The sequence below is a fragment of the Salvelinus sp. IW2-2015 genome, linkage group LG7 (assembly GCF_002910315.2).
Source record: "Salvelinus sp. IW2-2015 linkage group LG7, ASM291031v2, whole genome shotgun sequence".
In the NCBI taxonomy this organism is placed as follows: domain Eukaryota; kingdom Metazoa; phylum Chordata; class Actinopteri; order Salmoniformes; family Salmonidae; genus Salvelinus; species Salvelinus sp. IW2-2015.
This window is the reverse complement of record NC_036847.1, coordinates 25,246,516-25,273,251: the sequence shown is the minus strand read 5'-3', so window position 1 is coordinate 25,273,251 and position 26,736 is coordinate 25,246,516. Positions and strand designations below refer to the sequence as shown.

The following is a 26,736-nucleotide window of genomic DNA, read 5'->3' as shown; positions in this document are numbered from 1 at the left end:
GACTCAAGGTTTCGTTTATTTCATGACATCCACTTGACTGTTGTTTTTGTCTGTCTTTGTAAGTAGTTGCTTGGAGCATCTGTTGGACAACGGTGCCGATCCATCCCTGGTCAACTCTAAAGGTTACAGTGCTGTCCACTATGCTGCTTCCCACGGCAACAAGCAGAACCTGGAACTGGTGAGTCCTTCTGTTTGTGTTCAATACCGTACGAAGCTAAACAGGTGAATTGTTTTTCATCATGACCTTGCTTTGTGGACGGTAATGCAGCATGACCATGTTCCTTCAGCTCCTGGAAATGTCGTTTAACGCATTGGGAGACATTGAGAGCAGTATTCCAGTGAGTCCATTGCATTTAGCTGTAAGTGTGCCTTTCATTCCTAAAACCCTCTCTGATACATCATCGCTTGAGACTATGTGTGGAGAAGATGCCATGTTCATATAGAGCAGCCAAAACATGACTGTTTCCTGTCGTATACCATCTCCTCTCCCCCTTCAGGCTGATAATGGCCACTGGCAGGCGCTGCGTGTGCTGACGGAGACTGCTGCGTACGTGGACGTGCAGGATGCCTCGGGCCGCTCTGTGCTCTACTTGGCTTCCCAGAGAGGTTACGCCCGCTGTGTAGAGGTCCTGCTAGCCCAGGGGGCCTCCTGCCTCCTCAACGAGAACAGACACATGTGGACCCCTCTACACGTCGCAGGTACGGTCCCCCCCTCAGAACTAGATGTGGGTTGAAATTAGTTAAAGTTTATTTGCCATGTGTAATGAATACATGCAAGCATGTGTCCCTGTATATTGTTCGATATTAGCAAGTATGGAATAGCTTAGAAACAAAGCAGTCAGGGTTGAATGTGTGATTAAATGTTTGTTTCATATCAGCTGCCAACGGCCACACGGAATGTCTGCACATGCTGGTGGAAAGCGGGGAGGAGGCAGACCTTACCAACGTCACAGACACACAGGGACAGTGAGTGGTCTCTCTTTCTTGCTACCTGGCAGGAAACTTTGTTTTTGTAATGTAAATGTATTGTGTTATTTACTTTTAGTAACTCCATATAGATAGCAATACAGTTTAGGCTGTTCACTGAAGATTTACAGAATCACACATCCTGTCTGCTAGAAAGCATTGTTGACGTTGTAATATAAATGACTGTGTGTGTGGTCTTCCCTGTCTTCCTCCTCAGGACTCCTCTGATGCTGGCCGTGCTAGGTGGCCATACAGACTGTGTCCACCTGCTGTTGGAGAAGGGGGCCTGGCCTGACGCCAAGGACAAGGGGGGCAGCACTGCCTTGCACAGAGGGGTGAGCTACACGCCTATAGGCTTTTCACACTAGTCAACTGAGAAAAAGGTCATATTTTTCAGCTACACCTAGCCTGTCTGGTTGTTGTGTGGTACAGAGGAACGCTGCAACATTAGTTTGAAATAATTATTAATTAGCACTGTAAAAGTTAGAAATATATCTGTGTAACTCTTTGGAACCTGTCCCATAGGCGGTGGTGGGCCGTGAGGACTGTGTGACAGCCCTGCTGGATCACGAGGCATCTGCCCTGTGTCGGGACGGCCAGGGTCGTACCCCCCTGCACTACGCTGCCTCCCACCGCTACACTGACATCCTGGCCAGTCTGCTGCGTGCCGCCATGCGCTCCGATCCTCTGGACTCCCTATTGGACCACGAAGAGTACACGCCGTCACACTGGGCCGCCTACCAAGGTCTGCGTGGTTATTGGTTACATCCCAAAACACCCCTCTTTCAAGAAGGGTGTATATTACATGTATAAATGAAATGTGGGGGGGGGAACAGTTTGCTTTGTAGTGTCTTTGTAATTCAAATGAACACACTTCTTCCTCCTCTTATCAGGGCATGAAGGCTGTTTGGAGGTTTTACTTGAACACAAAACATGTAGTAGCCAGGAGGGAAACCGCTTTACCCCATTGCACTGTGCTCTGTGAGTATTCTCTAATCAATGTTTTAAACATGATCATACATTATTAGGACAATGTGTTTGGGAAAGGATCAGTAATGATGGGTTCTATAAACAGGTTGGTTGTTTAGCAACAAAACTGACGGTTGCTCAACTACAGGGTTGGCTTAGACTGTTGACAACGTGAACTATATTTAGTCTCCAAATGTTTATTGAAAGCATAAATACATTTGCACAATGAGCACTTGTCTCAAATTCATCGTTACAATTGTTAGCTAGCTAGCTAATTTTAGCCATATTAGCATAAACATCAGTCAAAACACCTCAAAACAAGACATGGTATCAATAATGATGAAACGAGCCACCAATGATTCCCCACATGGCAGCTTCTTGTCATTGTTGCTAGCTATCTGACCTTTCAGAATCATAACAGCATGCCTTCCGGCCACATCGACACGCGTGTCTTTTTTGTGAAGTTATCAGCCAACCTGTCTGTGGTGATCTTTTGATGTTGTGTGATGCTGCAGAATGAATGGCCGTAGTGGAGCTGCAGAGATGCTGTTGGAATCTGCTGGTGTACAGATGGTTAACACCAGGGATACTAAAGGAAGGTAAGTCAATTGAGGGCAAGGTGTCATTACCTTACTAGATGTTTACTTGGGTATCTCCTGTTTCATTGGTATGTCTTCTGAGCTGTACCTCTGCACTCAGTGTGGACTCCAGATTTTATCTCCTGTTTCATTGTCATGCGAGACTGAGCTCACCAAGGTCGGGCTGCCTCTCTTTGCCTGTAGGACCCCGCTTCATGCCGCAGCGTGTGCCGAGGACGTGTCGGGGCTTCAGCTGGTCCTACGCCACGGAGCTGAGATCAACGCCGTGGACCACACCGGACGCTCTGCTCTCATGGTTGCTGCTGACAACGGACAGAGTGGCACCGTGGGTAAGTCTACGGAACACGTTTTCGTTGATGTTTTGCAAAAGGATAGAGTTTAGCAGATTCTCTTTCATCAGTCTCTGAAGAAGAATGAACTACCACTTGATTGGAGTGAATTCATTATGTGTTGGGTAGATCTGTAAAGAGGAATCCTGTGTCATTTATGTCTTGATTCTCCCCTGGTGTTCCCAGCCATCCTCCTGCAACGGGCCAAGGCTGACCTGACACTGCTGGACGACAGTGGAAACACTGCCCTGCATCTGGCCTGCAGCAAGGTAAGCAGCCCTCACAATATCATCAGAGCTCAGAAAGAAATGGAGCATAATAACATAGCATTCAAGCTTTCAGCACCTCTCTGATGAATGGAGATTAATGAAGTGCATGTATTGATAATGGTTGATGTAAGCATGTTTTTGTATTTGTCTTGCAGGCTCATGAGATGTGTGCCCTGCTGATTCTGGGGGAGATCCATAACGCTACCCTCGTCAATGCAACCAACGCTGCACTGCAAATGCCCCTGCATCTAGCAGCACGCAACGGTATGGCCACCGTGGTCCAGGCACTGCTGAGTCGAGGAGCCACAGTGCTGGCAGTGGATGAGGAGGGTGAGGAGAGACACTATTCCACCTTTCTCAAAACGTCGTCTTCATTTTAACATCTTAGTCCTACACCATGTAGCCTAATGCTATGGGCTTTCTAATTGATTTCTGATTGTTACTTACTTAGGCCTTTTTCTCCTCGAGCATAGGCCATACACTAGAAAGCTGTTGTCTATCTGGTCTGAGGGTGTTTTTGTTGTTGACCAGGCCACACTCCAGCCCTGGCCTGCGCCCCCAACAAGGACGTGGCTGACTGCCTGGCTCTGATCCTCTCTACCATGAAACCTTTCCCACCTCTGGACCCTTCCTCATGCTCCTGCTCCTCTTCCTCCTGCCCCTGCACCTCCATCTCTGTCTCCTCCATCTCTGTCTCCTCCTCCATCTCCCCCGGTCTCAACCTACTGAAGCACTGCGGAATCACCGCAGCCTGCACACCCCTGCCCAACGGAGGCCTTCACCATCACCACGGCTAAGTCAAAGACCACCATGGCGCCGCCATCGGCCTGGACGGGTGCCTTTCTGAGTAAGGTCATCCTACACCTACAATCCGACACCACAACTACCACCACCACAGGGTGACTCCCTTGAGTACACCCACCTACACGCCTGTGCGAATGTGTGCGCGTATGTGTGGTCTTCACCTGAAGGGCAGTCAAACCTATATGCAAATAGAGCCCACAGCATCTATCTCAGCTCTGTAGTAGTTAGTGCTTAACACAGAGAGACTGATCTCTCTTTCTGTAATGTCACTGGAATACCGCTGTTTGTCCCTAAAATGGTTGCTAATAACAAACCACAAAAATAATCTAAATAATCAATCCCTTTAAAAAAATGTCCCGCAAATAGGTACTTGTCAGCACAGAAAAATGACTGACAGCTTAAAGTACTGTTTATTCTCCTTTTTGTGTTTGTTTGTAGTCTCTTGTTTAGTCACTTCTCATTATCATTCAGTATTTAATATATCAGAAACTAGGACTAGTAGTGGTGGCCTTGAATAGGAATGCACAGCCTTCCCCAAAGGAGAATATTCAAACGGGTTAAAGTAGGGTAGAGGACTTGATGAAGGAACCATACAGAAGAAAGTCCTGCCCAAGAGTGCAATGCTAAAATATAACTATTCTGACTTTTTWAAAAAATGATTATAATATGTACCTTGTGTAGTAGCCTATATTTAAACTTTTAGCCTAAAATAGTTTGTCATTTTCATAGAGGAGAATTTCATAGAGCTGCTAAAGTTTGAAAAATGTATATGTAAGCATGTCTCCTTGCAAAGGAGTACAGTGCTCAGGTTGGGATTTTAGCATCAATTTATTCTCAATGCTGAAGTATTGTCTACAACACAGTTTTGTGTTTACTAAGCTAGAATGTGGTTCAAAGCATATCAGTTATGACCAAAGGTGATCATCACTACTATGGCAAAACAAAAATATTTATTTGAGATGTACTGTATAGAGAAAGACGATAGATCGATCTTGAGATACCTCGATAAATAATTTTGCAGCTGCTGAACGATTAGACAGGGAGAGTAGTAGCAATGAGGCCTTGGTTATTTAGTTTGCCTTTGGGAGCGGGCTCGCCCCATTGCACCTCAGTGAAGCCTCTTGTATTGTGAGCACTTTCTCTTGTATTCTGAGATTCTGCTCAGTCAATCTTTAAACCATTTCAATTGATTTCTCAAAAAAAAAATCTTATCATTCTCAAAAGACTTTGGTACATTGAATGGGATTATTTCCCCAAATTTGGCCTTGGTCAATCTGAAATTGAATTTATACTGAACAAAAATATAAATGCAACAATTTCAAAGATAGCTGAGTTCATATAAGGAAATCAATTCATTAGGCCCTGATCTGTGGATTTCATGACTGGGAATACAGATATGCATCTGTTTGTCACATAACTTTTTTCAAAAAGGTAGGGGCGTGGATCAGAAAACCAGTCAGTATCTGGTGTGACCACCATTTCCCTCATGCAGTGCGACATCTCCTTCACATAGAATTGGACAGGGTGTTCATTGTTGCCTGTGGAATGTTGTCCCACTCCACTTCAGTGGCTGGATATTGGCGGGAACTGGAACACGCTGTCGTACACGTCGATCCAGAGCATCCCAAACATGTTCAATGGGAGACATGTCTGGTGAGTATGCAGGTCATGGAAGAACTGGGACATTTGCAGCTTCCAGGAATTGTGTACAGATTCTTAAGATATGGCACCCCAATGGGCCTCAGGATCTCGTCACAGTGTCTCTGTGTATTCAAATTGCCATCGATAAAATGCAATCGTGTTCGTTGTCCGTAGCTTATGCCTGCCATACCATAACCCCACCGCCGCCATGGGGCACTCTGTTCACAACGTTGACATCAACGTGTGGTCTCAGACGATACCACAGGTAAAGAACCCAAATGTGGAGGTGCTGGGCTGAGATGGTTACACGTGGTCCGTAGTTGTGAGGCCGGTTGGACATATTGCCAAATTCTCTAAAACGATGTTGGTGGCTTATGGTAGAGAAGTTAACATTAAATTCTCTGGCAACAGCTCTGGCTGGACATTCCTGCAGTCAGCATGCCAATTGCACAGTCCCTGAAAAAACATCTGTGGCATTGTTGTGTGACACAACTGCACATTTTCATGGCCTTTTATTGTCCCCAGCACAAGGTGCACATGTGTAATGATCATGCTGTTTAATCAGCTTCTTGATATGCCACACCGGTCAGTTGGATGCATTATGTTGGCAAATGATAAATGCTCACAAACAGGGATGTAAACGAATTTGTGCCCAAAATTTGAGGAATACTTTTTTGTGCGATTGAAACATTTTGGGGATCTCATTTTTCTGCTCATGAAACATGGGACCAACACTTTACATGTTGCGTTAATATTTTTGTTCAGTGTTCTTCAGAAATTAAGAGATGGAGCAATACCACTGTTCCTCTCAACGCTTGTATCTTGACTAGTACAATGGTCAGTCCTGGTATGAGATTGAAATGCTCTTTTGTTTTTGTATAATATAAGCAATATTTACTTTCTGGCATTTGAACGTTATTGAAAAGACAATCATAGCCTCAAGGGCTTTTGTTTCCTTGGTAATCTTGTTTGATGTTCACTTTATTTGAGTTCTGACACTAGGCCTAGCTACATGGACATGATCTGTTCTAGACTAAAGGCTGTAGTCGCTGTGTCAAGGCATTTTTCTGTGCCAAGAAAACATTTCAATTGATTGCCACCATGGAATCTCATTTAGAACCATATGACATCTTGGTAGTATGAATGCAGGATGGCAAAATAAGACGAACCCTAGGATCTCACCCACTTAGTCAGACCTGTAAATCTGGTAAGAAGAGGATTCCTTGGTTGGGCTTGATTGTTCATGTCTCCGGACAGAAGTCATGACTTACTAGAGATGATTGAAAGCCCGGTAGGTAGGCAGGGTTACTGTAGGAATGAACTGAAAAAACTAATGTTACACTCATATGGGCAGTAGTAGTACTTGTGTTTTAGTAAAGCCAAAAAGTGTAATTCCTTTTTGCTTTTTGTTACGCGTGTATCTTGTCTGGTGGTACTACATTGTAGATTGTATCAGACCACTGGAGCTCAACTTAATTTAAATATTTTTTACACTACCATTTCGATTGCATCATCAGTGGACAGCTACATTTCAGTTTCCGGACTAATTTACATTTATTTAATGCTTCACCATAACATCTCTTGATGATGGCTAAATGACATGCCTTAGTTCTTTCTGGATGATAAAGATGAGGACCTAATATAATGGACTAACAAGTCATGTGGTGCCCAACAGTCGGTGTTCTCTGTGTTGTCTGGGGTAGAGGAGGAACAAAGGGAGTGTATAGTCTTTGGTGTCATGTGTAAACGGTTAATAGTCTCAGGCTGTGTGGAGCCAATCACATGGATTGAGAATATGCAAGTCATATTGACATTTTATGTGGTATGCATACAGTTCTATAGTTATTCATTCAACCCTGATCCAAGGCACTTATTGAGGTAGTTATGCACTTTAACACGTTCAGTGTCTTTGTGTGCATTGTCACTCTGAATACGTGCATACGTATGTATATTTACATGCATATGTGTTGTAGCTACATGACGTCTGCTTTGTGGGAGAGAAGAGGTGCAAAACAGGCCATGGCAAAGATTGCAAGGTATGTATACTGTTGCGTCATTGACAGAGATTTAACTTAAAAACTCTCAGGGTCTAAAATGGTCAGTCCACACAACATGGTCCAAAATCCAGCTATCACAATGTGGTTTGATCGATGCCAGTCCAGGGTATGTTACTAGTCCATCTGGTTAGTCCAGTGATTTAGTTAGGCTTGCTTTCACCATGCTTGCATCCTCCTCCCATGACTCCACATTGATCAACATCTGTATGTTGTATAACAGACACTGATTACATCAATAATCCAACAGCAAGTGTGTCTGGCTAGCAGATCAGAAATGGTTTTCTTCTTGCAATGCCCTTGTCCAGCAGATGGCACCAGTTCTCCAGCATATATCCCATCTGGACCTCTATCCATGTGTGTTCCATTGCTAGACAGAGAACTCATTATAAAGGAGCTTGAGATCATACTTCTGACTTTAAAGAAACAATTAAGTGGGACATTTATTTGTAGCAATAAAGAGCGTGTGAACGATGTGTGCAGCACAAATATTGCACTGCCTTCTGCTGTATTTAAGCTAATCCAACAAAGCATTTTAGTAATTTATCAGATGCTCTTATCCAGAGCGACTTACAATTGACATGCGATTTGCATGACTTATTGTGCAAATCTTAGGTCACAGTTAAGGCCTTATTTGGCAAAGTACATTGTATAAAAAATCTAATTCTGAGAACATGGAATGTACACACTGACTCCAAATATATGAGCCATGACTTCACTGGCAAATGTGAATATGGGGTCAAATTGGAACAATTATTTTCTCCTGACCTTTTGAACTGCTGCTCTGGCATTCATGAAATTATACAAGTAGCAGCATGAAATAGTTGTCATGTAAGTTTAGTCTTCCTGTTATGGGTCTTGTCTCTTGAATGTGATCGAGCTATACCTATAGGTCCCTATGTGTTTGTCATGCATTGACAATGGAAACAGCAGGTTGGAGGGTTTGAACATTCATCTCTGTTAATATCATTGAGATAGCCTTACAATATATTTTGAACAGGAAATTAGACTACGCTGTAGTTGCTTTAATTTTTTTGCATTAATTGATAGCCTGTTTTTTAAAAAGGAAAATACACCCAGCTACATCCATTTAGTGCCATAGAAACCTTTATTTGCCTTCAAGCATAAGTCATATTTGGTCAGTAACTAATTTCTTTGTTGGGACTCATTTACCCAGATAGCCATGGTTAGAAAGTAAAATAAAAATAGTATTAAGCTCTGATTTGAAGCATTGCTGTCAAAGATACAGGTCCTTATGTCAGTGGTGACTAATGGTTTGCATCACTACTTAGTACTGATCGTAGGGTGGAAACTAGGAAGAGGAAAGCAATCAGAACAGACATGGTAGTCTGGAAAAAATAATGGATGCAAGATTTGTTTAACTATTTATAATTGGACAGACTTTGTAAAGACAAATATAATGTAATAAGTCGGCAATGATCAAAATGTATGTTTATTTCTTTGTAAGAGCTGGTTTTGTAATTATAATAGGAACAGTTTTTAATGTTGGCAGATGTGTGGTTAACAGGGAATAGATTTACCTCGATGGATGCCCCTATTCTTACTTGAAGTATCTTTCATAGAAGGCAAATGTAAAATTTTCATTCACAGCCAAGCCTTACCTTTAAAGCAAAGGAACCAGTATCTTGCAGTACCTACTAAGTTATAACACGTGACCCCTCTGGAGTTACATTTCTCAGTGGAACTGATCAAATCTCTGCTGATTTTGCTATTATGGTGTGCATCCCAAATGGTACCGTATTCTCTACATGGTGTACAACTTTTGACCAAAGCCCTATGGTCCTTGGTCAAAAGCAGTGCACTATTTAGAGAATAGGGTGCCATTTTGGATGCACACACCCAATGTTGATGGCAAACAACTCAAGGTTTCCCTGAGATTGTTTTGGGATTTTGCCATATTTGCTACATTGAGTGAAAAACAATTGGATTTTACTTATTACCGGTCTAGTTCAGTTTGACTGTAATCTCCAAAACCAAATAACGCTATTAATTTAAGTACCTCAGTACCAGTTGGAGAGAAGAGAAAGGACAAAAATAGAAGTCTACCTTGTTATAAATGCAAACAGTTGTCAATTTGATTCTAAAGATTTAAGTTCTGGTACGCGAAGGGCAGAAATGTGTAATTCAATGAAGATCATGAGGAAAAGTTGTGTGAAAATACAATCTATATTTTGGGGGGGGGGTACTATGCAGTAATTATTTACCCCCTCAAGTTGGTGAATGTGGGTTAGTGAATATGGGAGGATTTTTCTAGCTTTCCCCCTGCTTGTGGTCTCATTTTTTTCCTTCATCCTTGCTTGGTATTTTGTTCTCCATCAGTTGGACCTGTGTGATAACCAGCACAGAGGTGGCATGGTGCCTTTTCATGTGTTTCTAAATGAATGTTGTAGCTACGGCATGGTCTTCCATTTATACCTTCCGGAAGCCTTATGAATTCCATGTAAAATAAGAGCACATCTCTCTGAAAAGAACATTCTTAACCTTTGTGATGTTTGCTAAAATAAGCAACTCTTGTTTATGTTCTTGGCCTATTCCATGTGCATGCTATGGATCTCTGCGCGTGAGTCCCATCATATGGTGAATCCGAGTGTACTATCATACCTAATGTTGAACACCAATATTGGAGTATTTTTTTTAAAGCACAAATCCAAACATGGAACCATATTCTTTGACGATACCTCCAAGCAAAGATGTGTCTCGCAATGCTGTGGCGGTTAGAGCCAAGAAGAGTTAGAACGAGGGGGTCACAAAGAGAAGGAAAGCAATGGATTGGATAGTCATTACCAGTAACTGTAGTCTGAGCATATCAATTTAGATGTATTTATACTTAGATGTGCTAACTGTACAGAATAGTTCAGGTTGAAGTCATATTAGGGTACATAAAAGTAATAAGGATAATGTTTTGGTCGTAACCGTGTGGTGTTTTTGCATTATTAAAAGTAGTGGTTCCTCAGTAGCGGTGTGCAGTGTTAAGCATGTGATCATTCTGTTGAAGTGGTCTAATATAACATGCGTCGTCTTCTAGTAGCATTAGGGTGTGATGAATCATCCTCGCTTTTTAAGCTGACCTCCCTTTTGAAGTGGATGAAAAAGACGAGTGCAATAAACTTCTTATTTATCATTTGCTTCCTCATGTAAAAAAACTTTCTGTAGCTGGTTAATGCAGTGGGATTGTAACCTCTCCTTGCTGCTTCGCATTCAGAGAAGTGGCACTAGGATGTGAAGAACAGCATTCTTGGAACTGTGATTGATATCAGTATCAAAGCTGCTTTCTCATAAGGGGGACCAGACCATGCACAAGATCATTTGACTGATACATTAACTGTGTGTATTGTGTTAAAGGCATTTTTGGATGGAATATTTTGATTGCATGTCTAGGTGTGTATGTATGCATCTTCCTCCGTATCTAAAGGAATTATGAAATGCCTTGTTTTCAGAAGAAACATTAAGGGAGACCTCCCATTCATTCCCCCTCACTAAACTTAAGGTGTGCATCGAAGTTAAGCTTTCTGAAGCTGTTCTGATCTTCACTGTTCATGTATGTTTTATTAGTATCAATAATGGAGGCGTGTTGAAATGGTGACCCATGGATTACATTAAGAAAACTGTAAGAATTATTACACATTACAAGCAACTACTTAAAATAAACACTTTTATAGTGTTGCACATGTATGTTTTTGTTACTTTGGGCAAGTAACCAAGCCTGTCTAAATCAGACATATCGATGACAATGGAAATGAAAGGTGTAGCATGAGAACAGCTCAGTGCTTAGGGCATAATGTGTATACCTACTGTACACCCTTTTGACATGTTGGAGTACATGTCAAAATGGCCATTGTTGGAAGCCCTGTGATATTAGTTGTAGAATAACATTCCCCTTAACCAGCAGGGGAAGGAAATGTTCAAAAACATTGTTTGCCATTATTGGCAGTAATTTGCTGTAAAAGCACAGACGTACTCTTAGAATAAGCACAGGATCAATGCCAATTATTAGCCTCCTATTGGGAATTGCCTCCATTGTGGGTGACCACGCATCAAGTCTGGGCCAGATATTATCATTGGACTCCGTAAGGGACCACAATGGTGATTCACATCGCAGTCATTTTGATACCATCTGTTGGAGGTACACTATGGTAATGTGCTCCCTGAGCAATATGGATGCATTCATTGGCATATCCTGTGACTTGTAGGTCCCTTTGCGGATTTCTTAGTTTATTCTGCAGCACGTGAACTGATGAAGACCGACTATGGGTTAGTTGCCCGTTTCACTCCGTGGCTTATGTATTGTAAATACTATGGACCCCATACCAGGAAAGGAGGAGTCTAAATCAGGGCACATGAATAGTTACAATGAAATGGTTTTTCAATGTACCTTTTAAAAATAATTTGGTTTGTCAGCTAAACATTCCAAAAGTTTTCCAAGCTTTGCTTTTGGGTAACAGAACAGTCTAAACTGCTTTGCTGTTGGGTAACAGAACAGTCTAAACTGCTTTGCTGTTGAATAGTAGTAACTTTGACATCTGGCATAGGGCCTAGTCTACATGCGGTGTGTCAGAGAAAGGAAAGATTCCCTATTTAACTCTTACCTCATTTACAAACCTGCAAATACTATTCTGTGAGTAGAAAATGCCATCACCAGCATGTGCTCTAGACCTGTGATGACAATGGCAACAGGACCAATGACGTAGCGCGATTTCAACATTAGTGAGTTAAAACATGAATAGTCAACGCCTCTCACTTTCTTCAAATTCTATAAGGCTGATGCATATAATGGTATTATCCATGTAAATAAACTTGTTTGCATTTGTCTTTTTCAATAGTAGCATTTTTCCTACCTCCCATAAATTGCAGCTTGAGTTAATCTGCACCTGTTTTGACAAACAAATATATACACATTAGCCTATGGGAACTTTACCATGAATAATAATTCAACTTGAAGTGTGCTTGATTGTATGTATAATTGTGTGTGTTCATGAGATTTATGATCCGCATTTCTACAACAAAATACCACTGGGATGTGATGCCAGACTGATGCTGATTGATGTCTTTTTAAAACCTCATTTCTGCTTTCATGTTATGCTCTAGTCTCTTAAAGTTTACAGCTTCCTGGAATGTGAATTTTGGTTGGGTTAGTTATTGCATATGTACGTACAGCTGGTTTTGGTACTATCATATTTTTAACAGTGGAGACCGGTTATATGCATTATTATATTCTGTACGAGGTTGAATTTTGTTCCCCTCAAGCCGTATGCCTTCAGAAACACTAATCCACGCAACTTGCTAGGTGTTTGCCTTCCCACTGTCATTGTGCATCAGCTTTAAAGCTAGAATCCTTAATTGAAACAAAAGCGGATACCCCACCTCTGTTTTGGTAAAAAGCTGACGGCTGGGCCTGGAGAAATGTAACCACTCAAATTCATGGACAGAGCTATGGATGCAAGGACTGACCACCCATGATATAAAACATAGTTAACCATGTTGAGGCTATACAGTGTAAGAAAATGGCCATATAACATTCATTTAAGTACAAAAATGAATGTAGGAACTAAAGATTCTAGCTTTAATTCCATGGCAATAGAGGACAGGGTGTGAGGTCTGGTTTCTGTCAGACACTCACCCTGCCCCTCATTCCCACACAAGGAGAGGAACACCCCCTCACTCCCCATCCACTGTCCCTCCAAAACCTCAAGCCATTTCTTTATTTGACAACAATGCAATTGATCCCAAAAGCACTTTGCCTTGTTTTTCCATTGTGTGAACTATGTAATTTGTTTCAAAATGTTACGGATATGTGTAAGATCATTCATTCACAATTTCGGACTAATCTGCGCATCAATCTTTGACGTTAAAATGATTTAAACATTGAATCTAAATCTATTTTATACAATGTTTGCTGCAGCCAATTGGTCTTGTCATTCAGTATTGTGGCTTAGGGTTGGTTGTGTTTTAAATAAAGTGCTATTGATAAATATTCACTGCATCATGTGTTATGATTTGATTCCTAGATGTACAACTAGTGAGAAGTGCTCTGGAGTCATGGTCAGATATAAAAGGGACACCTTTATTTGTGAATTTGACATGGTTATTCAGTATTCAAGATTTAATTTTTTTAAACAAAGGACATGTTGGATATTGAAAGTCTACATATGTTTTGCACTTCCTGCCAGCGTGGTTCAACCCATGCAAACAATTCTGAAATAATTGACTTGATTTTTTACATTCATGATATAGGAAAAAACAAGTTGCACACTACATTAAAAGAGAATGTAGTTTCATAGAACATGGTAATAAGAAAGCAAAATTGTGTGCAGTACAGTGCCATTCTCTTGGCCATGTGATGCCCAGCAGGACGAGTGACTCACGGGTTGTTTACATTAACCATCAAATTGTGTAAGTAGGGCAGCAGGTAGCCTAGCGGTTGGGCCAGTAACCGAAAGGGTGATGGTTCGAATCCTCAAGCCAACTAGATGAGAAAAAATAATAATGTTTTTGATCCATCGAGCAAGGCACTTGCTCCTGTAAATCGCTCTGGATAAGAATGTCTGCTAAATTACTAAAAATGTAAATATGGAATCTCGTGCCTCAGAGTGCTCTAAAAGTGAAGCTGGTCCTTAATTGAGGTCATCTCAAATCACGTTTTTCAGGCCTTTAGTAGTAAAGTAAGTCTACTTTGAGGTCTTGATATTGGCCGTTTTGAACTTGAATTAAGAGTAGCCAATCCAGTGGGTTAGAATCACCATCTGAACCTCAGGTGGTTTAGAATTTGATCCACTCATATCTTTCCCATTGAGTCAGACGTCACCCAGGTTGAAGGCGATATGGTCCTCAAACAAAGCGATACACAACATGATGGCTCCCCCTGCCAACAGGCCCAGGTTCTGTAGCAGGAAGCGAGTCCAGGGTCCCATCGGGCCAGGATCACCATGAAGCATCTCAGGTAACTATTGATGAGAGAATGTGACATTTTCACACCACGGAGCACAGCTGAGTTGTACTGAGCTGGGCCCGGTTCCCCAAAAGCATCTTAAGGCTAAGTTCATCATTAGAACCTTTCATAGGAGGTTAAATCTCCAAGCTGTTAACCAAAACCATTGTTACTAAAGTTGCACTTAAACTCTTGTTATTTACTGACCACTCATAGAACAGGTGTGTTTTTTCCCAACTGTCACATACACAGATCTCCACTAAACATATAAACATCTTAATTCTCGGTCTCTAACCGCTGATAAATTCAACAAAGGATAAAAATGTGTTTCAAGTGAAAACTGATAAATAAAGGAAATGGCCTATATACTGACATTTATTTAAATACATGTTCATTCAATGTAGTTCTATTTTGCCATTTGGCTACTGTCAAAAAAAATGCCAAATCTTGATTTTGTGCATTATTATAGGGCACGTGTCAAACTCATTTCAAAGAGGGCCGAGTGTCTGCGGGTTCTCGCTCCTCCCTTGTACTTGATTGATAAATTAAGGTCACTATTTAGTAAGAAACTCCCCTCACCTGGTTGTCTAGCTCTTAATTGAAAGGAAAAACCAGCATACACTAGGACTCCATGGAATGAATTTGACACCCCTGTTGTCGGGTAAGCATTAGAATAAGCCGCCTCAATATTTGAAGCCATAGGTGATAATATCGCTGTAGGAGTTGATACATTGATAGTATTGTGGAATAATTCTAATTAAGGTAAGATTTGAATGGAGAAAGCTGATCCGAGAGCAGCACTGCCTTTCTTTCGATCAACAAAATGCCGCATTTAGCGAACGTTCTCTCTGCGTGGCGTTTTAGGAAATATGTTACATCGTCGGCCATTGTAGGAAAGATGCATTGTTAAAACACTCATAAGCCTAAGTTTCATCACTATAAGGAAACCAGGCCCTGGCCTGTTTGTCCTTTCCAGCATGGTGGATGTGTAATGTGAAAAGATGATATCAGCCAGCACAATATGGTTATGGTTGGCAGTATCATTAAATTAATGGTACTTATAAAGCCCTATTTACATCAGCAGTTGTCAAAGTATTTAGTGTGAAAATGTACGTGTGGAAATCGATCCACTCTCGTGGCTCACCATGTCAGCAAGGGCCACGTAGAGGAAGACCCCAGCGGTGAGGGTGAGGATCCAGGGGGAGATCTGAGCAGACTGGTGGCCCAGGACAGAGCCAGTCAGCAGTCCCACGAAGCCCAGCAAGGCTGAAACAGCACTGAAGAGAACTAGTCTGCGAACAGGCCACCCTGCTCCTAGCAGCACTGCCAGGTCACCTACACAGACAGTCAACACATTGAATGAACCGTATACTCCATGGAACATTAGAGCAGAGGTATACCTGAACATTTTAACATGGATTTTATGATGCGTTGTACCTTTGTCTGTAGCCTACAGTACATACACTGAGTGTACAAAACATTAAGAACACCAAACCTAATATTGAGTTGCATCTTCCTCTTTTCATCCTCAGAACAGCCAGATCAGCGGCGCATGGAATCTACAAGGTTATCTGTCAAAAGCGTTCCACAGGGATTCTGGCCCATGTTGACTCCAATGCTTCCCACAGTGGTCAAGTTGACTAGATGTCCTTTGGGTGGTGGAACATTCTTGATACACACGGGAAACTGTTGAGTGAAAAACCCAGCAGTGTTGCAGTTCTTGACACACGCAAACTGGTCCGCCTGGCACCTACTACCATAACTTGTTCAAAGGCATTTCAATCTTTTGTCTTGCCCATTCACCCTCAAATGGCACACAAACACAATCTATGTCTCAATTGTCTCAAGGCTTAAAAATCCTTCTTTAACATGTCTCCTCCCCTTCATCTACACTGATTGAAGTGGATTTAACACGTGATCATATCTTTAACCTGGATTCACCAGGTCAGTCTGTCATGGAGAGAGAAGCTGTTTTTAATGTTTTGTACACTCAGTTGAAAGGGAAGGTTCTCTTGTATACCTAGTTCGTGAGGAAGCTCATGACAGAACACCGCTATCGTGGTGCTGAGACCTCCAGCCAGACTCTGAGAAAAAGCTGCACCAATTGCCAGACCGTCAGTAAGGTTGTGGATCCCGTCTCCCATAACCACCATCCACACCAAGCTTCCTATCCCAGCTTCCTCCTTGGAAGATGGGCCATGTGAATGGCCGTGACCATGACCGTGCTCAGAGGATTGTGTCTCACTCTGCAGAGCAGTAAGCTCCCTCTCTGGATACAGCTCTATACTGGTGTTCTGCTCCTTCCTCTTAGCCTTCTGATGACAAAAGAAAGAGCTTTTAAAAAAAAAAAATCCATATGAGTGAAACATTCACAACTGAATACTAAAATGGGTCTAATGTATGATTTTCAGTCGGGTTTTTGAAAAACATACTCCACTGATTCATGTCTACTTTACGTGACTGACTTCATCAGGAAAGAGACTGATGAGGGAAATCTGTGTGGAATGGTACTGCTTGACCTACAGAAGGCCTTTGATACAGTTAACCACTGCTTCCTAATCTCCAAACTGGAGGCACTGGGGTTAAGCAGTATCACTCTAGGCTGGATAAAGTCATATTTATCAGGAAGGGAGCAAGTAGTATAGGTTAATGGTTCACTGTCTCAGGCAAAACCAATGATTTGTGGCGTTCTGCAGGGGAGCATGCTTGGGCCTCTGCTGTTTTTATTGTATATTAATGATATGAAAGATGCTTGTTCTTGCCGTCTTTTTCTTTATGCGGATGACTCTACACTTCTGGTGTCTCACAAAAGTAAAACTACGTTGGATTATGCTTAGCACAGAGCTTACTAACATTAGCAAATGGCTTGGAGATAAGACATCTCTGCACTTAGGGAAAACAGAAGCAATTCTTTTTGAATCCAGACCTAAATTGTGCAGGTCGTCTGAAATCAGAGTGGAGTTAGGGGGTGAGGTGCTGACTACTAAAACCTCTGTTAGCTACTTGGGATGTATCCTTGATGGAAGCTTGGGAGGTGTGAGCATGGCCAATAAACTGCTAGGGAAGGTTAATGCCAGGACTAAGTTTTTGGCTAGAAAGTCCAAGCTGCTTGATAAGGACTCCATGAAAGTGCTAGCTACTGCCCTCATTCAATGCCATTTTGACTACGCTAGTACTTCCTGGTTTGGGGGCTTATCTAAATTTATGAAGGGGAAGCTCCAGATTGCCCAGAATAAGCTGATCAGGGTAGTATTAAAGGTGAGTCCACGTACTCACATAGGGAGGAGCTGCTTTCAGAAACTGGCTGCCTGTTGAGGCTAGGGTATCCCAGATTAGACTAGGTTTGGTTTACAGGAGTATTTATGGTCCTGCGCCCAGATATTGAAGTGATTACTTTCCTCGTGTTAGGGATGCACACAATCACAGCACCAGATCAGGTGTTGCTGATGTGTGCTTATACAGGTTCAGGAGTAATGCTGGGAAAGGTACTTTCTTGTATACTGGAGCCTCAGAATGGAATGAGTTGCCTCTGCCCATAAAAACAACATCCTCTCTGGGCAGCTTTAAAAATAAAGTAAAAATATGTTTGATGTCTTCTGTGCCCATATGAATAACCMCTATGATGTAACTGCGATGAGATGTTCTTCTATGTTTTTGTTTTATTATTTCACTGCCATACTGTGTTGGATCTCGTCTCAAGAGGACCACAATGGAAATAAGTCCCAGACTTTGTGTGTTATCAATGATTTTATTAATGTGCATGTATGGCTTTTAAGTTTTGTGTGCTTGTTTTTTTAAATGGTCGAATTAATAAACTAAACTACCAGACCAAACAATCCACCCTGCTTTCCTAACAAAGACAATATAGAACCTCTTCACACTTACAACACTTTTTGTAAAAATACCGTCGGCTACACATTAAAATGTGAACTTGCTACGTGTCGACGTAGTGCACAACACTCGCCTGACAGTTGCCCCCTTGAAGCAGGGAAGTGTAAACAATTGTCTCGTTGAACCAACACTCATACAGTATAAATGTAAACAGCAGAGCAATGTTTTTGAAACAGCTGAAATGTAGACATTTTCCTAATATTTGAGACTTTTTATWGATTTTTACCTGAAATTGCAGTAACAGCCTGTTATATTCTGAAATGTTTGCAGTAGCTGCTGGTTGCACTGAGCTACATAAAACTATGGAAGATCAGAAATGTAGATCGTACAAATAGGATATGTTTTTTCATTTGTAGCATCGTGTGCTGATTTCAGAGGTGGCGCACACAGACACTTTGTTGTATTTTATTGAATGTTTAGTTTGTGTGACTTTCCTTCTCTCAGTGTATCAGTGTTTTGTTACTTGTCATGTGTGGACCCCAGGAAGAGTAGCTGCTGCTTCTGCAAAAGCTAATGGGGATCAAAAACAAGTAAGCACCACAGGTCCTAGAGTGGGTGGGGGGGATTGTTTTCCTGGGGCCCAGAGTTTTTCCTGATCTGGTAGTAGGCTAACCTAACCGACTCTGGACCCTAGTTGTAGTGTATGACATGGTAATAAATCAGCTGTAAAAAAAGCAGTTTCACATGGGCTATAAATGGGACCAGATCATTTTCTAATCACGTCATATGGTTTAAAAAAATATAACTTCTGGCCCTAGGGAGAATGAAAACTTTAAAACCCTTTACACAGAGACAACTACGATTGGACAAAAAAAAGAACAGTGCCGAGCTCGCTGTATGGCTGGTTGCATCTGTAATGAAAAAGATACTCAAAGTATGTCATCACTATTGTGTTGATTGATTAATTCCAGTCAGTAATTTTTTATTAAAAAGGCTTAAGTAGCCTAGCCACCCGAAGTGTGAACATAACCCAAATTTGATCAAATTCACTTTCTCAGAATACAAATAAAATTGACCTATTTTAGGCTATAAATACATAGCTAAGGCTATAAAAAACATGATTATTTTTCTCCTGGCCAAGCCCAAATGGGATCAGATCGCATAGGCTTCTCTAGGCTACCTGAAGCTGTGGTTGTTATCAGTAGGCTACTGCTGATCAGACTAATTGTGCACGTTGACAAATCACGAGGCATTTTATTTTATGGCGTTTATGGGCTTCCATATAAAACAGCTCCTCGCAGTGAATTCACTTATACCCACTTTGTCGCAATTTGYTTTTACCACATGTAATGATTTGCATGATGAAGCCTGCTTTGTTGTAAGGTAGGCCTAATGTACCTTTATATTTGTATTAGAGGTTTAATCGTTCATTTTTTCCCCCCGATAGGCTAATGTCACTTAATGAAACGTGCTGTTATAGCAACTCTGTGCTTTTGTCTTGAAGGTAACATTTAATGAGTGAAGCCTACAGACGAGAAAATAAACACAAATTGTCTGCAGATACATGCTTGTAAATTGTTGCATTATTCAAGAGTATAATATGGTTTGGTTGCATTATTCAATAATGTATTGTGTTTTAGAAGAAACGTTTCTATCATTGTTGAATAGTTTGTGCTTACTGGCTACTGTAATATTTAAGGTCAATTTGAGCTGCGGACCAAGAATGTCATGTGGCCAGCTACAACAAAATGTTAGGCAAGGATGTAATATGGCCAGCTACAACAATGTTAGGCAAGGATGTCATGTGGCCAGCTACAATAAAATGTTAGGCAAGGATGTAATATGGCCAGCTACAACAAAATGTTAGACAAGAATGTCATGTGGCCAGCTACAACAAAATGTTAGGCAAGGATGTAATATGGCCAGCTACAACAAAATGTTAGGCAAGGATGTCATGTGAATTAAAAAGTAGAATTCTCTTTTGCCACCCCTGCTCCTCAGATGTCTTCATATCTCATAGTGAGAATAGGCCCTAAAGGCGTCCTCATGCTTCCCATCCGAAACATTTGGGAATATATTATGACATTTTGTGACGTGTTTGTTTGTTTTGGTCTTCGGCAGGTTTTTTGGGGGCTCACAAAAACATTCTTTGAGGCAAGCCGAAGTTCAGAAGCCGAAGTCTACACCCCTTCGTCAGTGATTGGTCAACAGTAGGGATTCTTCATTTAAGTGTTTGTTGTCGTTCAACAACAGACGGCAAGTTTTAATGCAAGTTTTTTTACTGCACAACAGTGCAAAAACACTGCAAAAATACTGCACAACACATCTTGGTTAGATAAAAAAATTGCGCAACTAAGATCTCTGCAAAAACGTAAAAATGAATGACAGATTTCTCATCTTAGATTAATTCTGATTTATGAGGAAGTGTATACTGGCTACGGCATCTCAAGATGGACAAACAATACTATTGCCGCTTTTCTCGTTTTTCTAGCTAATGTCTTTTAAAGGGGATATGCGAGCACATTCGTTCGGTTCACTTAGCCGAGTTTGGCTAGGCACCAGCTGGGCCTAGCTCCTCAGTGGGTCAGCCTGGCTCCAAAGTGGGTGGTCCTACGCCCTCCCAGGCCCACCCATCCATAGATTAGGGCCTAATGAATTTATTTCAATTGACTAACTCAGCAAAATCTTTCAAATTGTTGCATTTATATTTTTGCACAGTGTATTATAAAACAGTGACAACAGCATTAAACTCGCCCCTTTATCATCTTAATCCAGCTAACCTTGTAATGGGTCCTCAGTCCTAGAAGGCTCTCAAAGATGAAAAGGACGTAGCAACCTCCCAGCACGCAAAGGCCCTTCAGAATAGAGTCCTGTTCTTCAGAGTGGTTTGAGTGTGGCCCAGTCTTGGCCTGCAGGACACAGATACAACAAGACACAGTTTTCACTATCAACAACAGGTTTTTACCTTACAACATTTACCAATAGATTTTACAACTTCACCCTCCATGACTAAACAGAGACAGCAGCACTGGTATTTATTTAGTGTTTGACAGTTTGGATGGGTACTTACGTGAGGCAGGAGATGCAGCAAGGCATCTCCACACAGCGTACCCACAGCCAGGGCTGTCATTGGGCAGAGGAAGGAATGGAGGCGGGCGGGTGGCAGGAGGGGTACCAGGCTCAGAGCCAGCAGAGACGGCAGGCTGATCACAACCAGTGCCAAGGAGCTCCATCCCAGAGCTGCAAAACAAACAATATATTGTATTGTATTAATTTAGATGTTGTATTCATTCTGCTTGGTCAATAGGGTATTGTAGTTTCCAGTGTTATGTTAAGTCTAGGTGTGTCATTAATGTAAAGTTATGCCCCTTTGCTCCAACTTAAAGGGATGCATTGAGTTTTAAAACATACTATATCGATCAATCATTTCCTGTCACAGCTGGTAGTTTCATTAAATGCACCTTTGAGGAAAGTCACACTCCTTTCTGACTCCGCACCATGAGTTTCTGGGTGGCGTAGACACACGCCACTCTCAATCTGGTACAGCAGAGCTGGGCACAGGAGGGTGAAGTGGGCAGGAGTGATGTGGGATGCCTTTTCCAGACCGAAATTCCACAACAGCTGAGTAACGTTCAGACACTGTGAAAAGGAAAGGGTTAAAAGGCATCACTGTCCACAGAAACTGTTTATGTATGGAGAATGTTTTGATAGTGGATTTTCTCATTAACTCTAAGAGGGGTTTCTTTTGACAAAAGGGACCCAAAACATTCATTGGCCAGGCATGTACAACAGAACACCCTTTTCCTTTAACTTCCTCCCTATCTTAACAATTTTGAATAAAAAACATCACCTGAGAGGATGACATTTAGCCAAGAACAGTAAGCAGAATTCAGTTAACTTTGTGCATTTGGCACAAAACATTAGCCAGATCAACGTTTTTTTTATTGACTACTCACGTTCCCATGAAGATGTCTCGTAGTGGGGTGATTTGACACAAGGGAGTCAAACATTCCTTGGACAGGAATAGAGTGTGCTATAGGGGATGACCATAGAAGAATTTCTTCCTTAATCACATGATCAGAGGATAATGCGCTGCCCTCTTCAGACCCAGATCCAGCAGGCCCTGATATCCCAGGCTGTGGGGTTCTTTCAGAGGGGGTTGAGAAGAGGCTGTACAGTTTATTCAGGTGTCATTGTGTAACTATTCATAGCTTAATGAACACTAGAATGCCAAAACCTCAGTACTTAAAGTGGCTACATACAGTGCCTTCAGAAAGTATTCACACCCCTTGATCCATCCTCAGTTTTCTCCTGAGGATGGATTAAACTCTGTAACCGTTTTAAAGTCACCATATGGTGAAATCCCTGAGCGATTTCCTTCCTCTCCGGAAACTGAGTTAGGAAGGACACCTGTATCTTATAGAGACTGGGTGTATTGTCACACCATCCGAAGTGTAATTAATAACTTAACCATGCTCAAAGGGATATTCAAAGTCAGTTTTTTTACCCATCTAGCAATAGGTGCCCTTCTTTGTGAGGCATTGGAAAACCACCCTGGTCTTTGTGTTTGAATCTGTGTTGAAATGTTTATTTCACCAGGTAGGCTAGTTGAGAACAAGTTCTCATTTCACTGCTCGACTGAGGGACCTTACAGATAATTGTGTGTGTGGGGTACAAAAATCATGTGAAATAATATTTTTGCACAACCGAGTCCATGCAACTTAAGTGTCTCGTTCAGCAAATGTTTTACTCCTGAACTTATTTAGGCTTGCCACAACACAGGGGTTGAATACTTATTGACTCAAGACATTTCAGCTTTCATTTTTTATTAATTAGTAAAAAAAAATATTTAAAAAAATCCACTTTGACATTATGAGGCCATTGACAAAAAAAATTATCAAATGTAATCAATTTTAAATGTGGAAAAAGTCAAGGGGTGTGAATACTTTCTGAAGGCACTGTATATCGCACATCTCTAACAATCATGGAATCAAATCAGTTTCAATATCTGTATCTCACCTGGATGCTTTTACAGAGGGGGGTGGTTGAATAGGCCTACTAGGACTGGGGGTGTCCGTTTCCTGATCTTCATGGTCATGAGATTGTGGGTGAGGGGGTGTCAGAGTGTTATGGTTGTGCCTCAACCCTTGGTGGCTGATCTCCAACACACTGACCTGCCCTAGTCCCAGGCTGCCCAGTAACATCTGAAGGCCCTTATAGGACAAGGTCCCGTTGTCTCCATACTGATGGAACAGACGGTGCAAGTAGTAGACCTGGAAAAAAGGTATTGACAAGAGTAAATTGTCAGCTGAAATTGTCAGCAAGAAGGATAATCATTAGTGTTAAAACACTGCCATTATGAGACTTATAATAGCTAGGCAACTTTATATTTTTACTTTATTCAATTTTGTTTTACAGGGATAGCGCACATGAATGAATATTACTGTAAAAGTGACAGTTTTAGCCAGCCGGCTAATTTTCATCTGATGCAATTTAGTGGAACCCCTTTTTACCGATGCAATTTAGGTTTAGTGTCTTGTTGACATCAGTGTCTCTCCTGAAAGTTTAAGTTGTAACCTTATCAACTATGACTTCCATAATGTCGCTGTGAAATTAAGTTGTATCACTGATATATTGAGGCCAAATTCAGATATATTTGAGATGCCTGGAGAATATAAAWATCAAGCTTTATTTATACAGCACATTTGACATGGAATGCCATGTGCTTCACAGGAAAAAAGTTATGAAAATAAAAGCTAAAATAAAAGCTAAAATATTTACTAAACAACAAACATAAGATAAAAAAACAAAAGTGACAACCTGAACGACTAAAAAGCACCCACTCTCAAATATGTCCACAGTTTCGGCCCCCCTCAGGTTCCCTGGCAAGCTATTCCAGAGGCTGGGGGCGTAATAACTAAAGGCTGCCTCTCCATGCCTCTTGGTCCTAGGCTTTGGGATAGTTAAAAGGCCAGTGCCAGAGGACCTGAGGGACCTACTGGGTACATAACTTAAAAGCATGTCTGACATGTATTGGGGTGCACAAAYGTGGATTGATTTAAAACCAATAGAATCATCTCAAAAACTCACAGGCAGCCAGTGCAGAGACCTTAAAACCGGTGTAATGTGTGCTCTCTGTCTGGTCTTGGTCAGTACCCGTGCTGCAGCATTCTGTATGTTTTGCAGTTGACCAATGACTTTCTTGGGTAGACCAGACAAGAGAGCATTACAGTAGTCAAGCCTGCTTGTAATAATAGCATTGAGTCTCTGTAACAGCCTGAGAAAGAAACAGCCGCCACTTGACAATGTTCCTCAGATGGTAAAAAGCTATTTTGGTCACATTCCTAATGTGTGATTCGAAGTTTAGTTCAGAATCTAAAACAACACCTAGGTTTTTTTACTTGGTGTTTTATCTTTATCGCCTTGAATTAAAATGTGAGGCCAGATTATCTCTCTGTGCTTTGGCTCCAACAGTAAGTACCTCTGTCTTGTCTTGATTTAGCTGGAGGAAATGGTGAGCCATCCAAGTATTTAAATCACTAACACAGTCTAAATTATTGAGCTAAAATCCTCTGGTGATGCAGAAATGTAAAGTTGTGTATCATCTGCGTAGCAGTGAAAATCTATGTTGTGCTTTCTAATAACGCTGTCAAGGGGTAACATATAAACTGAACAGCACCGGACCAAAAATCGAACATTGTGGAACGTGATATGTATTTTCTCTGAGTTATGTTCACGAAGGGTGACAAACTCTCGACCAGTTAAATAGGTCCTAAACCAAATTAGAAATTGGCTAACCCACCTCTCCAGAAGGGCATCATGTTCAACAGTGTTGAAGGCAGCATTTAAATCCAAGAGTACAAGGACAGAGAGCTGTTTGGCATCTGTGTTGGCTCTAAGATCATTTACCACTGTTTCTGTGCTGTGGTGGGCACGAAAACCAGATTGGATTTTTTTTAATAGTTGGCATTTAAAAAATAATAAATCACTTAACTGTTTGAAAATCAATGTATCACGAATTTTGCTGACGAATGGAAGGTTGGAGATTGGCTGAAAATTTCTAAAAGCTGAAGAATCTAGAATACTTTTCTTCAGAAGGCATTTCACCATATAAGTTTTGTGCAGTGGGGAAAGTGCCTGTGAACAGGGAGTGATTAACAATAGCTTTCACTTCTTCAGATATGCAATTAAAAACTGTTTTGAAAAAGGGGGGGCTTGGATCGAGAAGGCAAGTATAAGAGTGAAATTGTGAAATCATTTTCCTGAGCATGTCTGTGTCAACCAGGAAAAATAAATCCATAGTGCCTTTACCTGGCAGGCTAGGGCACAAATCAAACTTATAATCAAGTCTGATACTAAGCCTAATGTTGGTTATCTTGTCTCTGAAATATGCCGTAAACTCATCACATTTAGATGTGGAGGAAAGTTCATAGGTTAGAGGGGGTAGGATTTATCAGGCCATCAAATCGTCGAGAAGAGCACTCTCGAAATATTCTGAATGATCAAGTTAGAAAATGTAATGGCATAGACGGTCTTCCACAATATTCTCACCTGCTCCTCAAAAGCCTCGTCTAAATGTTCGGCTGTTGATACCTCTTGTCGGCTTCCATTTGATATCCTGTCTGTCGTATTCGATGGCGTTTCCACTGTGCCACTGAGAGATGGTCGAGCCCTTGTCCCGAACTCCAGCAGAGGCAGACAGACAAATACTGCGAGCGTCAGTAGAGGTGACATCCTAGAAATTAACTGCAGAAAGCAATATGGAGGCAAGTTTATTCACAAGTCACGTACCGTGAACAGTCTCAATAACTTCTTAATGCTTCCAGTTTGTTTATCATTTAGTCTGGCAAATTGTAACAAGCAGCGAAACGCTACAAAATGGCCAGAATTTATAGTCCGCGAACCAACAAAGTCGTACAGATTTTATTATGCCTATAGGCTACTCACACGGGTTGTTTTTCCCAGTCCTGAAATACATCTTCTCTTGCCCTGCTGATCTGAGGGTTGAAGAGCCTGGGGTTATTGTCTTTTGTTTTTCTGTGTTAATATTATAACGACTCGTTAACTGAGTCATGAAACAGATAAGGGAGGCCGCAAAGCATTGCTCACGGCAATTGACCTACCGTTTCCCATACAGCAGGATGGTTTGCCCTGCTCAAGGCACGTGAGAAGTGTTCTTAATATCCATGTCCTGGAACAGAGTTGTTGCAATAACTGGGCTACTGCAACATCTTCAACCAGTATAATAATAGGTGGAGGATCTAACAAGGGTTGAATTGAATATCCACAAAAAATAATAATTAGCTGAATTCTCAACCTTTGTGATAG

General features: G+C 41.4%; 2 protein-coding genes across 3 annotated transcripts in view; one reads left to right on the top strand and one right to left on the bottom strand.

Moving 5' to 3' along the window:
• The window catches only part of LOC111966709 (serine/threonine-protein phosphatase 6 regulatory ankyrin repeat subunit C), a 22,234-nt gene extending 8,609 nt beyond the window's left edge, over positions 1-13,625 (top strand). The window contains exons 15-26 of one of the 2 annotated variants that reach the window (XM_023991582.2): positions 67-178; positions 288-359; positions 498-699; positions 879-966; positions 1,184-1,301; positions 1,492-1,711; positions 1,860-1,947; positions 2,451-2,534; positions 2,718-2,863; positions 3,050-3,132; positions 3,288-3,462; positions 3,664-13,625. In XM_023991582.2, coding sequence (XP_023847350.1) covers positions 67-178; positions 288-359; positions 498-699; positions 879-966; positions 1,184-1,301; positions 1,492-1,711; positions 1,860-1,947; positions 2,451-2,534; positions 2,718-2,863; positions 3,050-3,132; positions 3,288-3,462; positions 3,664-3,929 — 1,654 coding nt within the window. In that variant the 3' untranslated portion in view covers positions 3,930-13,625. Of the gene's footprint in view, positions 1-63; positions 179-287; positions 360-497; positions 700-878; positions 967-1,183; positions 1,302-1,491; positions 1,712-1,859; positions 1,948-2,450; positions 2,535-2,717; positions 2,864-3,049; positions 3,133-3,287; positions 3,463-3,663 lie in introns of both variants that reach the window. The other variant, XM_023991581.2, reaches the window with a different exon arrangement.
• Positions 9,822-26,736, bottom strand: LOC111966708 (zinc transporter ZIP5-like). The gene is made up of 11 exons (XM_023991580.2): positions 26,532-26,736; positions 26,356-26,405; positions 25,960-26,154; positions 23,428-23,681; positions 22,365-22,554; positions 21,870-22,047; positions 21,479-21,648; positions 21,189-21,317; positions 16,598-16,892; positions 15,722-15,912; positions 9,822-14,593 (listed from the first exon to the last, which is right to left on the bottom strand). Exons 1-11 carry the CDS (start codon positions 26,539-26,541, stop codon positions 14,444-14,446), a joined length of 1,812 nt encoding a protein of 603 aa, XP_023847348.1. The 5' UTR covers positions 26,542-26,736; the 3' UTR covers positions 9,822-14,443.

Coding starts and splice junctions, on each gene's coding strand:
- LOC111966708 (XM_023991580.2), bottom strand. Junction 15,913..16,597: donor TGAGCTTCCTCACGAACTAG/GTATACAAGAGA, acceptor CTGTCTGTGTAG/GTGACCTGGCAGTGCTGCTA. Junction 14,594..15,721: donor ACGTGGCCCTTGCTGACATG/GTGAGCCACGAG, acceptor TCTCATCAATAG/TTACCTGAGATGCTTCATGG.